We start from the raw sequence: 15,268 nt of genomic DNA on the forward strand, positions 1-15,268 counted from the left end.
CCTTTAGGGTCCCCTACGAACTTTTTTTCAACGATCGAAACCATCTATTTTTTAAGTCTATATTCATAGATCATCCTTGAAAAAAATTAGACAAATCGGAAACTGTTTCGATATCCAATTGTGTCATACAAAATCAATGAATATGGTGCTTCAAAAAAGTACTAAAATTTCAATAATTCAATTGAGTGGTCAAATGATATCGGATTCAAGTGATTTTTTGTAGAGATGATCTTTGAATGAGTATCTACAAAAGAGACAGTTTGGATTAATGAAATACAATACAGAATGGGCCCCACAATGGTATCCCTCAAATAAGCTAATTTGAGGAATCCCTCAATGGAAGCTATCTCTCTCTCTCTCTCTCTCTCTCTCTATATATATATATATATATATATTCAAATAATGTTGGTGTCGTATGAATTGACCAAGCATACATATACACTTCTATTTCTTATCAAGTGTGCATTCCTTGTAAACCATTGGAATAATGTGTGAAAATTAACCAAAATAAATACATTAATTATACCAAGTCCTTCCATTCATAAACTTTCTACAGTTCTTTCTTTTCTTTTTGGGTGATTTTATTGGCACCTCAAAATTTGCTCTTTGCACCCCCTATTCTCCTTATACCCCACTGAATTTTAGTAAATTTTAAAATTACACACTACACCTTATTTTTCTTCCTAGATTGCCCTCGTGAACCCCATTCCTTAATTGACCCGTGTAAACCCCACTGAAATCGTTACCTTGTTCAGTGGTAGTCCATCGAATTTTTTTTTTTCAGTGGCTATCCGTCGAATGTATTTACATTTTTCAGTAGTAGTCCACCGAATCTGTTTCAGTTTTTTAATGGTAGTCAACCGAATATGTTTCCATTTTTCAGTGGTAGTCTACTGAATTTGTTTTTTGTTTCCGTGAATTCGTTTTTTATTTCAGTGATCATCTATCGAATTTGTTATCGAGTTTGTACTTAATATTGTTTTTGACTAGGAATATGAGCACCTTAGGTGCATGTCGAAGACATCTACCCTTCGTTAGTGAAATTGGTGAGCTAATCCAAATAATGGTATATTCAAATGGTACATTCAGAGGTCTGGATTAGAGCAACTTATTAGGTGTTCTTATCAGAATGCAGATAAGATTGTTGTATCTACCTTCGTGTTGAGAGATGGCATCCCAAAACGAGCATCTTTTACATGCCTTTTGGTGAGATGACCATCACATTGGATGATGTGTCATCTATTTTAAGGGCGTCACCTTGTTTTTGTTCCTTGAATGGGAGTAAGGTCAAAATAGCTTACATTAAATTTGTGGTCAACAATAAGTTACTGAAAAAATAAATATATTTCAGTTCGTTGCCACTGAATTGCCATATTGTGGTGGATCTCCACTGCATCTGAAGTTAACGGTCGCTCAAACACAACTGAAATAGATGCAATGTTTCAGTAGCATCCCACCGAATTTACCTATCGGGTTCGGTACTGGTGTGCTGAACGCAACCAGCAAACCATCATGAAATCCTAAGCTTGAAAAACGCCAAAAAATAAACTCATACCTCATTCAAAGCCTCTCTAACTTCAATCTCACCATTCTTGAATAAATACAATATATTTTTTCACCAATATAAGCGTATAAACCTCACTAGAGTTGTAGGAACATGATGGTTTGAGAAAAAAAGTCTAACTAGGGTTGCAAGAACATATGTGGGGTATAGTGGGCAAATTTTAATTTTGATTATAAATGTTTTTTGTCCTTAACGGTAGTTATGTATAAAAGTTAAATAAAATATTCATGTTTAAAATTAGTATAAGGTGCACAAAGCAAATAATGGGATGCCAATAAAAACTCCCTTTTTAATATATATATATATATATATAGTTTATGAAGACTTGTTTGTTTGTTGGGTCTGGTCATTTAACCAGTTTCCCAATTTAATATTTATTTAGGTGACATCACTAGTTACCATGATTTTTGTTTTGGAACAGAAAATAATCTACTCCTGCTACATGTCCAAGAAGTTCTTATTCATCAAACAATCCCTGGCTCTGACACATATGCAGGTGGTTTTTTTTTTCTTTTTCGGTTGGTTATTTTGGGTGTAGATGGGATTTTGCAGATCCTTTTCATTCAGAAAGCTTCAACGAAACGTAAGGGAGCTGGCCTTACAGTTTTTGGAGCCCAAAGTTATGATTGAGGTGAATCAAACTCTGACATTGTCTTCATCAACTGGAAGCATCAGATTTTGAAAACGCTTCTAATAAAACCATTTAGCAGCATGAATGCTTCTGTTGAAGCCGTCCCATACGAGCCTGCAGTTGCCTATCCCAAAGAGCTTTTGTGCCTGGCATATATATTTTTCATAATGTTCGCAGTGACTTTTGCACAGGTAGTTGGATGAACATGAACATATAACAAACAAAGCAATTATAAGACTAGGTAGTTTGATGAGGAAACGGGGACAATAGACAGACTTTTAGAGTTAAGGGTAGAACAATACATCCTCTTGTCATATATATTTATCTTACAAATCATTCTTCTACTTACTCATGCAATGCAATTACCGCAACAAAATGCAACATAATAATAGGCCGCAGAAGAATATACTAAAATCACTCGAAAAGAACAACGTAACTCTGAATCCCAATTGGACACAACCCCAGGATCAAATCTCACTTGTTCCCCCTGAAATACATGTATACTTTCTGCACAAACCGAAGAGGAAAAAGACAATCAGATATATACCAAGGATAAATACCATGTAAACAATGACTTCATTCTAACTAGGCCCCAAAATAAAATAAAAAATCATTCAGACTAGTAAAGAAATTCCAATCTTTGAAAAGGCGATATGGTGAAAGTGAGTGATAAATTGTGTTTCTTGTGTCAACTAGATAATTAATAAATAATCTATTTCCATTCACTAAATCTCATCCAAATCATATAAATTATAACTTGCAAGTATCAGTTTAATACAGGAAAGTTATTTGCTTTTCACTCATTATTACCCTCAGGTGATCTCAGCAACCACTTTGTTGTGGCAGAGATCAAGGGAAATAATAAGTAGCAATTTAGCTTAAAGTAATTGTCTGATTCCAAGTTTCCAACTACAGACTAAATTTGGTGGAGGCAAAATATCAGGGCACAAACCACTTTCAAGGAACAATCACTGTGGTCTACAGCTCCATAAACTAAGAGTAGTTTCCAAATCTACAGATTACTTTAGTGCATCTCTTTGTGAGCCACCAAAAGCATTTCCTATACATCTGAAGAAGATAATACTAAAATTTGAAAGTGCATATTGAAAACAAGGCAAACTCTGTATCTCACCTGAAGTACCCAAAAGCTTAGAAGGGTTTCTAAGCAAAACAAGGCAAACCCAGTTAAGTAAAATATCTGCACAAAGAAAAAAAAAAAGCAAAATGATATTAGTAATCTTATAATATTATAACCCAAACATTCAAGCAATTTTGTCATCTGAAATCCAAATCATGATGAATATATCCTTACCAACTAATATACCTTTTGTCCTTTTTCTGGACAAACAAATACACCTTCACTGTTCTGTCTTAAGAGTCTTTCTACACGTAAGTAAGACCCACAAGGGATGTGTCCCACATTAAAAGCACACATATTCTTTTACCAAACTTGTTACAGTACCTTGTCAATGCATAGCACAAATTTATGACTATCCAGCTATGCTAAGCAAACAAAGGTTTAACAACAATCTGATATTCTGAATTCTTTGCATAGCATTGAGAAATTTGAAAATGGAATCTTTTTTAAGTGAGTTAAAGTTCATTGTACGTATCACGCTTGTTTTTATCTTTTCTCCCAGTTTAGATCATCAGAGAAGGTGGCTGCTGTTTCATTTGTTAAGAGTATTTTGGGGAAGAAGACACATTAATTTGGAGTCAAAAGTGAAGACATGCCAAAGATACGAAAGCAGGTTTAAGTTTTGACTTCCACAGAAAACCAGCAGGCACCTTTGTATTTCTTTCTTGACCTACTTCATGATTTAGATCATGCTTGTTCTTTTTTTTTTTTTTTTTTTTCCCTGATTAAATGTAGTCCAAATTCTTCATAAAAGTTTGCTGTTTCGTATCTTGAATTGAATGTATTATAAACAGCTCTACGTATGTATTATGTAACAAGCTTTTAACTAATATTGTCTACTCTGTTCCTTAAACTTTAGAAGTTGTAATAAAAACTAAACATACTAGGGCATGAAAATAAAAGAAACACTATATTTCCAACAACATTCTTCTAAGAACATAATTCATCATAAAATCTGTTACTTATTAATACTCTGCAGAGTTATAAAATCAAATGAACAAAAAATAACAGGAGAAAACACACACACTTCTCAGGGCAACTCAGCCTCTAGCAGGCATTATATAAGTTAACAAGCACACACTTTTGAAGCTGATGAAAGACAGATACAGGCATGTTTACAAACTTACCCCTACCACCACATGGTCTGAGAAGACATCAATTGCCGGAAGAATGCCCCTGTATTTTTTTGTGAAATAAAAACCAAAAAAGTAGGAAACAGCATCAATATAAAGGAAGAAAATATACTGGTTCAGTTAAACAGCATGAAAAGAATTATACTCAATGAAAAACTCTATGTAATTTAGTAAGAAAAAGAAACTTATTAATAACTTAAAGTCCACCAGAAATTGAACTGTTGTAACTTATCTCCAGGCTTGCCATTCCACCAAGGTAAAAATTCAAAAAAATATATTTAGTTAAATATGAAAATGGTTACAAACAAATTTCAAATGACAAACTGCAGAAGTAACTTTCTTCCCTTACTTCAAATCAATCAACATTATGACAACAGGAAATGAAATTTGAAAGAAAGTATACATTAGCAAATGTACCTATGCATAAGTTATTAGTTTTACACTTCCAATTGCTAAACATGTGTTTAATGCAGCAGCTAATGAGCCAAGAAATTTCCTTTTACGGATGGCTTGTCAAAATGTACTTTGACTTGGTGGTAAGTTCCATGCAAAATTTTCATTTGCCAACCATCTTACTATAGAAAATTATACCCAAGAAACAAAGAAACAAACAAAAAAGTAAAGGGAAGAACTTACGTCAATGATCTCCCATTAAAGACAATTGGAGGAGCTATCGCCGCAAAAATGCAAAACCCAATATGGAGCTGCCTCATGAAATTGATTACAAATCAGATCAATAAGCTAAGCAGTAAGAATTCAAAAGGATACAGTATCAGTACATACCATGTAGAACAGGAAAAACCAACCAAACTTAAAGGCACTATCTGTCCTGCAAATTGGAAAAAATACCCCCTCAACAATCAATACAAGCAGTGAAGACAAAGATAATTTTGTGAGACATGCAAATGCTTATTCTTTTATATCTGGTTATTAGCTTGTCTTAGCTATGCCTATGATCCATGATATTTCCGACAAATATTTCTATGTAGTGCCAAAAGTTCTATGCTAACAAGCAGCTTGTGAGCTCCAGATGAACTACAAATCCTATATTTATCTAGAAACTAGAAACAAATCCCTCTTTAAATATTTACCTCATTGCACGATAGAGAGGCCTGTACCACAGAACATATGAAAGAGGGCATCCAAGTAGAGCATAGATCGTTGCAAGCAAAAATATTTTAACACCTGCAGTTTATGAACATCATCAGAAGCTCTAATTAGCATCATAGACAAAGAGCTAATCCTACATATAATCTACAAATAATGAAACATCACTCTGTAAAGCTTACCTCCGCCTCTAATCCAACAAACAATAATAGCAATTGCGTTAAAAGATAGGCAAAGAACTATGCCTGCAAAGACAATATTATTAAGTATTAGACGGGCATATCATCCTGCTATTTACATGCATTACCAAAATAAATTTAAAAACAAAAAATAAGGCATAATATATTGCTATATAACATTACTTTTAGTAGGGTGGGACGGTCCGGATTGGATCGGTATCACCTCAAAACCATGGCCGAACCAATTACAATATAATGGTTTGGTTCGGTTCGGCTTTGACAAAATTCATGAAGGAAACCAAACCAATTTAAGACGGTTTGGTTTGGTTCAGCCGGTTTGGGCCTAAGCCCAATTCTCTTTTCTTTTGCATTTTTTCAACATTGTTAACCGAATTACAACCCCACAAATTCACAACTTGCTCCATACTTCAATCATTTTCTAGAGTACAAAACCATCCTAAAGCTCAACACGCCATAAAACTTTAAATTTCATAACTAATTTTAATTCAAATATCCATATAAAGCTATTGCCTAATTAGAGTATTACACATGTAAAACAAAATATAAATAAATGAATATACACATAAACGGTCTGGTTTGGTATAGGTCGGTTTACAAAAGGTCAAAACCAAACCATATATGGTCCGTTTGGGTTTTTAAACCGTTTGACTTTTTCTTGGTCAAAAATTAACCAAACTGGTAATTACGGTTTGGATTAGCCAGTATCATCAGTTCGGCCGGATTGACGCCCACCCCTAACTATGAGGTCCTTAACAATGAAAACATGCTAGCATAACAAAAAATGAGGGTGTGTCCTGGTACAAAATGGCCCATTTCCCTCTCAACAAGACAAGTCCTAAATTTTACCAGACTATCTGAAATAGTTTTCCACATTCATAATGCCCTAAGTTAATCTCCACTGATTTTTTAAATAACTTTTCCTCGTCTCTACTGAAAATAATTCTAATATACTTTTGTTATATATAATTCCAATGAAAACAAAAGAATATCCTTCTAAAAAGTAAGAATATACATTAATAACCTTATTTATTAATAATAACTTAAAGAATTCATTCAGTTAACAAATTTGGAGCTGTCTCTTCATATATCGTTTTTTTGACCCTAATAAAATATAATTATTTGAAGAAAAGAGTTGCAAATATAAATTTGCATTTTCTATTTACAATTCAACTTTAGATCAGAATTATATAATTAGGTCAAAAAATTTCCAACAAATAAATTATTCTTAGAGCTTTTCCTTTATTTTGATCAAATAAAATGTGATAATCAGTCTTCCAACACAAAAAAAAGTGTGCTATTTGGATCAGAAGGATATGTATTTCTGGGCACGACATGTAGAAACTGAGGGCAGAAAAGACATGTAGAAAAAATTTAATGCTACATCCATTTGATCAATCAGTTTCCATTTTTCCGAATAAAAAACATGTTATTGAGATAAAAATGGAAATAGCAAAGCTTATCCATTCAAAGAACCCAAAAGGCTGGTTATGAACAGCAACCATATGGTCACACCGAAAGAAGGCAACCTTAACACTTGGAAATAATACAAGTAAAACTGCATAGCAACACATTTGAATAATAAACTTCCATTACCTAGCCAGCTTGCAAAAGCCAGATATTGTAGCCTTTGAGCATGTACTGGTATTTCATTAGCTATATCATGGTGAATAATTGGAAAAAATGGAGGCCAATTTCTATCATCAGCGGGGACACCAGCTGATTCACAAAGAAGAAGGAAAAAGTAATTACTCATAATTTAAGAAAAGCCAACAAAAAACCCAAATTTTAATAGTTTAGGCTGCATATTCATAGTGCTTACCCTTTGCAACAGAATCTTCTCTCCGTTTAATATCCTGTAAAAGTTAAATGTAAATACAAACACTATTAAAAACAAAATATAGGAACACATTAAGCAGCACACTTGAGAAATACTAAGGAATGGCACAAATGAGAGATTATTACAGGAAACATTTCAGATATGTGAGCAATTTATAGATTCATAATGTAATAAACTCCAGTTTAAAAGATTAACAATAAAGGCAGACCTATAGATAAGTAATCATTCATAAAATTTATACAATTAACCTTTTCTCTCCTCTTGAGATCTGCTTCCCAAGTTGCAAGCTCTTTTGCCTTTTGCTTAGAATCCTGTAGATATCATACCGAACAATACGTAACCAAGCTAAATAAGTAGAGAAAATAGTATAGGAAAAAGAAACTACATTACATTCATTGTATCCAATGGTATATCGACTGTTGCATCATGCTTCTGCCCAAAACCCAGAGGTTCAGATGCCAATGGTGGAACACGTGACTTTGACTTGGGAGCACCAGCACCATTCTGCAAAGTTCTCAAATTATGGCACATTTAGAACATTACTATAAGGAAAAGAAAAATACATATCAACTAAGCTTTTTACTAGTCTTGATAAGCATGCCTTAACCATGAAGCCGTATGGCTTAAAATCCGAAAGTGATTTTGTATGGTATCCTAGAAAATGCAAATTGCACCACGCACATGTAGTGGCAACATGACTTTAACGTCGCTTATTTGCATCTAAAAGCAGCCTGACAATCAAATAGCTTATGCACAAAGACATGGAATAGAATTTATAACTTCTAAAATGCCCATGTACAAAGAACTGAGACCTCATAAAGATGCGAGGGAAGCACAAAGCACTGCATTAGCAACCCTCACTATTCCAAATTAACCTTTTGGAAGCAAGTTAAACAACTCCAATTCACCATTAATACATCATGTTGCATCACTGAAATGGTCAACCATCATGGTTTCATAATGTTTAGCAGAGGTTCAAAATCGAATGACATAAAAAAAAAATCAAGATAGCTTGAACTTTATACACATTAATGAGAAACGTTCTTTAAACTCTCAGAATATGTACAAATCTATGATTCTTGAAGACTATCATGTCGATATTAAGGTGGGGAGGTTGGCGGTACAAATCATAACTAGGTTATTAAATAAATACATTATGGGAAAAATGCAAAAGATTAAATACACTAAAACAGTAGAATGAGAAGGCCAGAACAATGTAAAAGGACAACATTTCGTAAAAGGGGGAAGGGGGCTCAGTGATAAACAATTTTCAAAAAAATAGAAAAAAACAAGAGTATGAAATAAAAAATACTCTTTAACTGAAAATTAATTAACTTACTGCCTGAAAGTGTTAGAAAGCTTCAAAACCAAACATCAATCGCTAAGCTGTACATTATACCCCTCTTCCAAATTGACCAGGACATTGTATAATTTTTAATTTTAATGAATATGTTGAGAAATGTATCCCAAATTCACCACCTTCTTTTTTTCCGCAAAGCTGACTTTGAAGTGAATGAGGTATAACTTTTCAACTTCTGATTAAATTTTCAATGTTTATTCAAATTAACAGAAGTAAAAACCTAACTTATTTAAGATTTCTTAAGCATTTTAACTCGAAAAAATGTCATCTTTCAAAGCTGATTTTCAACATATTAAATCTGCTCTAAGCTAAGGACTCTTGCATAGTGAGCATTGGCTCTGTTTCTACTGTCATTAAGAGATTAAGACTGCAAATCCACATGTTATTTCAAATTCTTAACTCAATTTTATAGGTTACATATAATTGTTTCCAAATTTTTTATTAAAAAAAACATTCACTTTAGTGTCGGAATATTGAAAACCTAGGGTTCCGATCCAGATCCCAAAAAACCAACATTCAGGAATTCAAATTACAACTGAAATAGAGGGCAGATCTAAACAGGAAGAAGAAGAAGAAGAAAACAGTTAAAAATGGAGAAAGAGAAAGGGTGTTGGCTGTAATTACCGAAAAGGGATTGACCTCGACCACTTCTTCGTCAAATGGGTTGGGGTCGTGGTGCCGATTCATCGTTAGATCCCCAAATTTTGCAGAAAATTTAGAGAGAGAGAGAGAGAGAGAGAGAGAAAGCGGGTGTGGCAGTGTCTCTGTTGGGCAATGTGTCACACTACACTCCCACCGACTTTATTATCTGCGAGACAGGCTTATTTGCTACGCCTACGCGGGATAACAATTGGAATGAAGTTCGGTTTGCAGTATCCACCCAAGATTTTGAATTTTACTTTTGCTGCCATCTCCAATACTAAAATTTTATCCCTCCCAAAATACAACTATTCATATATACCCCGAACTCAAACAGTTTTTTCTCTCAAGAATGATTCACCTCATCATGATTTTCTTTTATGAATATTTTAACCAAAACAATTTCAAAATTTGAAAACGAAAGAAGAAGATAGAAGATAAAATTAAGGCCCAGTTTGGGATTGCTATCACTTTTTTAAAAAGTTGCTTCTGCTGTACTTTGAAAATAATTTGTTATAAAGTAAAGCAGATGTTTGGTAAATAGTATTTTTAAAGTGCTGTTAGTACAAAAATCAGTGTCAAAACTGTTTGGTAAATTTTAATATAAAATTGTTGTAACTGTGAATAATGACTAAAATAGACATGATGTTAAAAGTGTTATGTACTAATCATATGGTGGTAGTGGTAGTGATGGAGTGGAGGTAGTGGTGGTGATGAAGGTGGAGTTGGTGATTGTGATAGTGGTGGTGGTGGTGGTGGGGATGACGATTGTGGAGGTGGTGGTTGTGGTGTTGGTTGTGGAGGTGGTAGTGGATGTGGAGGTCTTGGAGGAGGAGGTGGAGGTGGTGGAGGTGGAGGTGGAGGTGGAGGTGGTGAAGGTGGTGGAGGAGTATGAGGAGGAGAAGGATGTGGTGGTGGTGGTGGTGGTGGTGGCGGTGGCGGTGGTTGTAGAGGTAGTGAATGTGGTGGTGCAAGTGGTGAAGTTGGATGTGGAAGTGGAGGTGGTGTCATTTTTTAAAAATGAATGATGGTATTTTGGGAATTAAAAAAATTCTTTAAAAGTTCATCTCTGCTTCTTTTGAAAGCAGTTTTGAAAATCAACTCAAAGCCTGCTTTTAAAAGCTGCTGTCAAAGGGCCACTGCTTTTAAAATAATCGGGATATTTTATTTTTACCGAACACCTTAAATTGCTTAACTTTAAAGTAAAGCAGGTTTTTGACAACCAAAAAAAAAAAAAGCAATCTCAAACGGGGCCTAAGACTTAGGGCTCATTTGTGACTGCTTCTTTAGGAAGCACTTGTACTTATAAGCGCTTTTATTATAAAAACGTTGAAATTTTCATAACAAATCAAAGTGCTTCTTGGAAAAACACTTGGGAGTGCTTCTTGGAAAAGCACTTGGGAGTGCTTCCTGAAGAAGCACATGGCAGGTGCTTCTCCAGAAAACATTTTTATAGCCCAAAAGCGCTTCTAAACTTTTCTGTCAACCGTTGTTAGAAGCGCTTTTGGTTGTCATAAAATGCTTTTAACTGTTCCAGAAGCACTCCTAAACAGGCCCTTAGTTATTGATATGCCTCATGTGCCTTGTTTTTGTGTCCTACGTTTCCCTTTTTCGTTATTTCCTCACATAAATTGTTATCTTTGCTTATGTAGTAGCCACATAGTAGAAAAACGTGGGTATATTTGTCAGCTACAACATTTCATGCACTTTGGTTATATATCCGCAAAACTTGACCATATTTCCCTAATTTTGCCCTAAGTCACTAATTCAATGCCCTGGGAATTGAAGGTTGGCATCAATTGATGACGAGGGGAGCAAATTTGGGTCTTCATTGCTGCTATTGAAGTTACGCATGTTTAATTGGTTCATATTGAAGGCATGCTAGTTCATCGAAGAATAGATGGAGATTGGAAAAGGAAGGAATCAGTGTCATTGTGGAAAGTTAGCAAGAATTCAGACTTCATGGACTAATTCTAACCCAGGAATGAGATTTAGTATGTCCAAAGTCGAAGGTAGGAAGGAGCCTAAATACGATGCTTCATGCTTGGTTATTTGACAGCAAGAAATGATAAATCTTGTGTGGGTTGATGCAGGGAAGAGGGTAGAAAGGATGTGGTTTTTGGGAGTGCTTTGCTCCTAAAATCTGTGAATGTTCGAAAATGGTGATACTTGGGTTGCTTTGAAAGATTGATAGATTGGAAAAGAAAAATGCAAAAAATCGAGAAAAATCAAGAAAAATGTGTGGTTGTGTTGTTTTTCTTGTTTATGTTTGTTGTGATGAAGCATGTTTGAATTATGAAATCTGTTTTAGAAGGTTTGTTTAGTGAAGTTTGTCATATAACTTCTCTGCCTTGTAATTCAGTGTTGATGATGTTATGAAATGGTGCAAATTGGTGTAATTTCTCTGCCAGCATTTGCTGAACCAAAATAGGCAAAACAAAGATTACACTTATCCATTAAGAACACAAATTAAGTTCCAAAACAAACTAAACATGTGTACAAACCATTAATTTTCAAAACAAAGTGTGTATATTAAGTTCCAAGACAACATAAACCATATGTTCCAAAATACAATTTGCAAGTTCCAAAACATATTGCAATTGCAAAAACATGGATTCCATATTGCAAGTTCAAAAACACAAATTGCATCTTCAATCTTCATTAAGATATCTTCTAACTTCAAGGGTCATACTGCTAGTAATGTCTGGGATGCTGCCCAAAAACCTATATTGTTACTCATAATAGTTCTCGTTTGTTTTAACTTTGAAGACAATCCGTGACCACATGTCAGAATGGTGAGCCCATGAATGTGTCCCATGAGAAATTACATGTTATGTGGCAGCAAATTGATAGTATGCACCCAAATGAACTTACCAATCCAAGTGATGCGGCTCGATGCCGGAAAGAAATTGAAGTCGATCCAGCCTTGGTGTTCTTCATAAAGTCAACTATTTGCCTATGCCTCTCATAGTCATCATTCCTAGACTTGTTCCTCAAGGCTCCTTAAGAAGTAGTTAGTTGCAATTTTGCACTCAAAGTCGCAAAAAACAGCATGAAAACTATGTCGGCTTTGACAAGACTGAAAACCTTCTAGGCAAGAAACCTAGTTCTCTCTCCCAATGGTTTATCAAGTCCCCCAAAATCCAGTACTCGACAATGCACTGTTTCGATCAATGCATTATCAGGATATGGCAAAAGTTCAAGGCTTTTGGGCAAATGGGTCTTCGGGATTTCGTGGTTCGCATCACTACCAAGCCGGGAATTAGGCTCAAAAGCCCAATACTTGTCCCGCAGGCAATAGTTGAGGGATTTGGGGAGATTTGCTACAAAGACATGGGTGGAAATTTGGGGAGAGTGAAGGGCATTTTGGTAAATCAAGGATGATGGGGAAGGAGAAGAAAGAGGATTGGAAAGGAAGAAGAGAGAAAGAGTGAGCACGCATAAGAGAGTGAAGGCTAAGAAGAGAGTGGGAACAAAGCACAGTTAAATTTTTTATTATTATTCTAATTAATTAATTAAATATATTTACATTATTTAGTCCACATGGAAACATATGGGTGAGTCTACGTAGCAACACTCAGTGACGGACTAGAGACGCACACAACATGCTCGACAAAATGCCTAAACCAAACTGGGCGCGGCGCGTTTTTTTTTTTTTTTAACACAGTCTGGCCAAAACGACATCGTTTTGGACCAAGGTTTAAAAAAGTTTTAAAAAAAAAAAAAAAACTGGCCAAAATAACGTCATTTTGGACCAAGGTTTTTTTTTAAAAAAAAAAACGGAAGCTGCTGGGCCATTTCTCTTGGGCTTTCCAATTTCTATAATTCCTTACTTAATTGGGTTTTAAGTGGGAGTTATCTTTATTCAATTGGGTTTTGGGAATTCCTTATTTAAGTGGGATTGGAATTCTCTTTATAAAGGACCAATTTAACATTACTCAATTTCATCAAAGTGTGTTTGCATCACAAGAATCCTATGTTTTTTTTTTCCTTCTTGAGTACGCCAATCCAAAGTAAGTCGAATGCATTTTTATTTCTTGAGAAAACGCCAATTTTGTTTTTTGTTTTTTGTTTTTTATTTTTTATTTTTTAATAAATTTATTTTTTCTTATTTAGCTCTCTCTGTATTAGTAAGATCAGTATGATATGAAACCTTGTCGGCAACAATTGTAGGTTAATTGTAATGTTATTTTTTTTAAATTTATTATGAATAACATTAGTGTTGTTTAAATTATACGGATGTTTAGTTGTCTTTTTTGTTTTTTTTTTTTTTTGAGCTCTTAGCTTTTGGAATTTGCACCTCTGCCGAAAAATTCATGGATCTGCCGCTAGCAACACTAATTGCTACGTTATTATTTAAAGGAGAACATGATGGTCAAGCTATTAGAGGTATGAAAGTGATACAAAAATAAACGTTATGCATGCAGCTGAGACAAAAAAAAAACTTGATGTATTGAAAGCTGAAATTCAGTAAACTTCAACGTAGTAAAATGAAAATTACTAATTCTTATTTTCTCCTTGGAATACCTCACAACCATGAATCTACTACTCCTAATTTTTTTTTATAGAGAAATTCTACTACTCCTAAAATTATTTTGGTTTAATTACTGGTTTTCCCTAAGCTCGAATATCGGTCTTAATTTACCGTTTTGATTTATTTATTATTCTTTATTTTTTAATTACAATATTATCCACGTACGCAACGACATATCTTTATTGCATGTTGTGTGTTACATAATTTTATTAGAATGGAGGCATTTCATGATAGGATGTTTGAAGAGTTTCAAGTACAAGACATGATTGTTGATGGTGAAATTATGGCAATGCCAAATATAGATATGTCTTCAAGAAACATTGCACAGATTGCGATCACTAGAGATAAGATTGCAGCAGATTTGTGGCGTGATTTTACCTAAGGCTCTTAATTATATTATTTTTGTTTTTGTAATACTTTGTCCAGAGATTTGTATGACTATGAATACCCTTTTTAGCTAGTCTTTAAGATGATAATTTGGAGGAACACATAGATCATGGAATTGTGTTTTGGTTACTTGTTAATATTTTTTCTTATCAAATTTTATCTAGTTGAGTTTAGGAAAATATGTTTGGTTCATTAATGCATAATATAAAATGAGTTTTTAAATATATATATATATAATATATATAAATTCCTGAAAATATTATGTCAAAAACATAATTTAAAATTGTCAAGCCCAAGGCATACTCACTGTTTTTATCATTTTCACGGATTATTGCTAGACGTGTTTTCATTGTTTTTGTTTTTCAAAACTGTTTTTAAAACTAACTACCAAATTCTTGAATTTCCAAAATGCATTTCCATTTTCTCATTTTTGTTTTCTAAAAATGTCCTGCGAAAATGATTTCCAAAAATATAACCAGACGAGGCCAAAAATAAATGTTAAGTTCCACTTATCCTATTGGATACGCTTCTGTTCTTCGAACTGAAATTGCAGCAATACATTTGTATTACAAATGTTTTATTACGAAAACAGATTTTAAGGTTTTAATTGAAATCTAAAACAATGATATTATTGTTAAGAGGTAAAGGATATCTAAAGGCTTCTTTTTCAACGGTAGAATTTTTCCTTGCGTCTGTTTTTTCAAGGGCACCCTTTTTTAATTTTCCATATACTGTGGC

The 15,268-nt window shown here is 34.0% G+C and overlaps 1 protein-coding gene across 2 annotated transcripts; it reads right to left on the minus strand.

Moving 5' to 3' along the window:
- Window positions 1-2,409: 2,409 nt before the first annotated feature.
- LOC117627860 (secretory carrier-associated membrane protein 4) lies at window positions 2,410-9,790 on the minus strand. Of its 2 annotated transcripts, XM_034360124.1 has the most exons (12): window positions 9,595-9,790; window positions 8,001-8,114; window positions 7,859-7,921; window positions 7,593-7,626; window positions 7,367-7,489; window positions 5,756-5,818; window positions 5,558-5,651; window positions 5,250-5,295; window positions 5,103-5,170; window positions 4,461-4,509; window positions 3,328-3,393; window positions 2,410-2,702 (listed from the first exon to the last, which is right to left on the minus strand). In XM_034360124.1, the coding sequence occupies exons 1-12, from the start codon at window positions 9,655-9,657 to the stop codon at window positions 2,670-2,672; spliced, it is 816 nt and encodes a 271-aa protein (XP_034216015.1). In that variant the 5' UTR covers window positions 9,658-9,790; the 3' UTR covers window positions 2,410-2,669. The 2 variants fall into 2 exon arrangements, with proteins under 2 accessions (XP_034216015.1, XP_034216016.1); XM_034360125.1 differs by lacking the exons at window positions 5,103-5,170; window positions 5,250-5,295 and having other exon boundaries at window positions 9,595-9,755.
- Window positions 9,791-15,268: the final 5,478 nt, after the last annotated feature.

The sequence above is a fragment of the Prunus dulcis genome, chromosome 5 (assembly GCF_902201215.1).
Source record: "Prunus dulcis chromosome 5, ALMONDv2, whole genome shotgun sequence".
NCBI lineage: Eukaryota > Viridiplantae > Streptophyta > Magnoliopsida > Rosales > Rosaceae > Prunus > Prunus dulcis.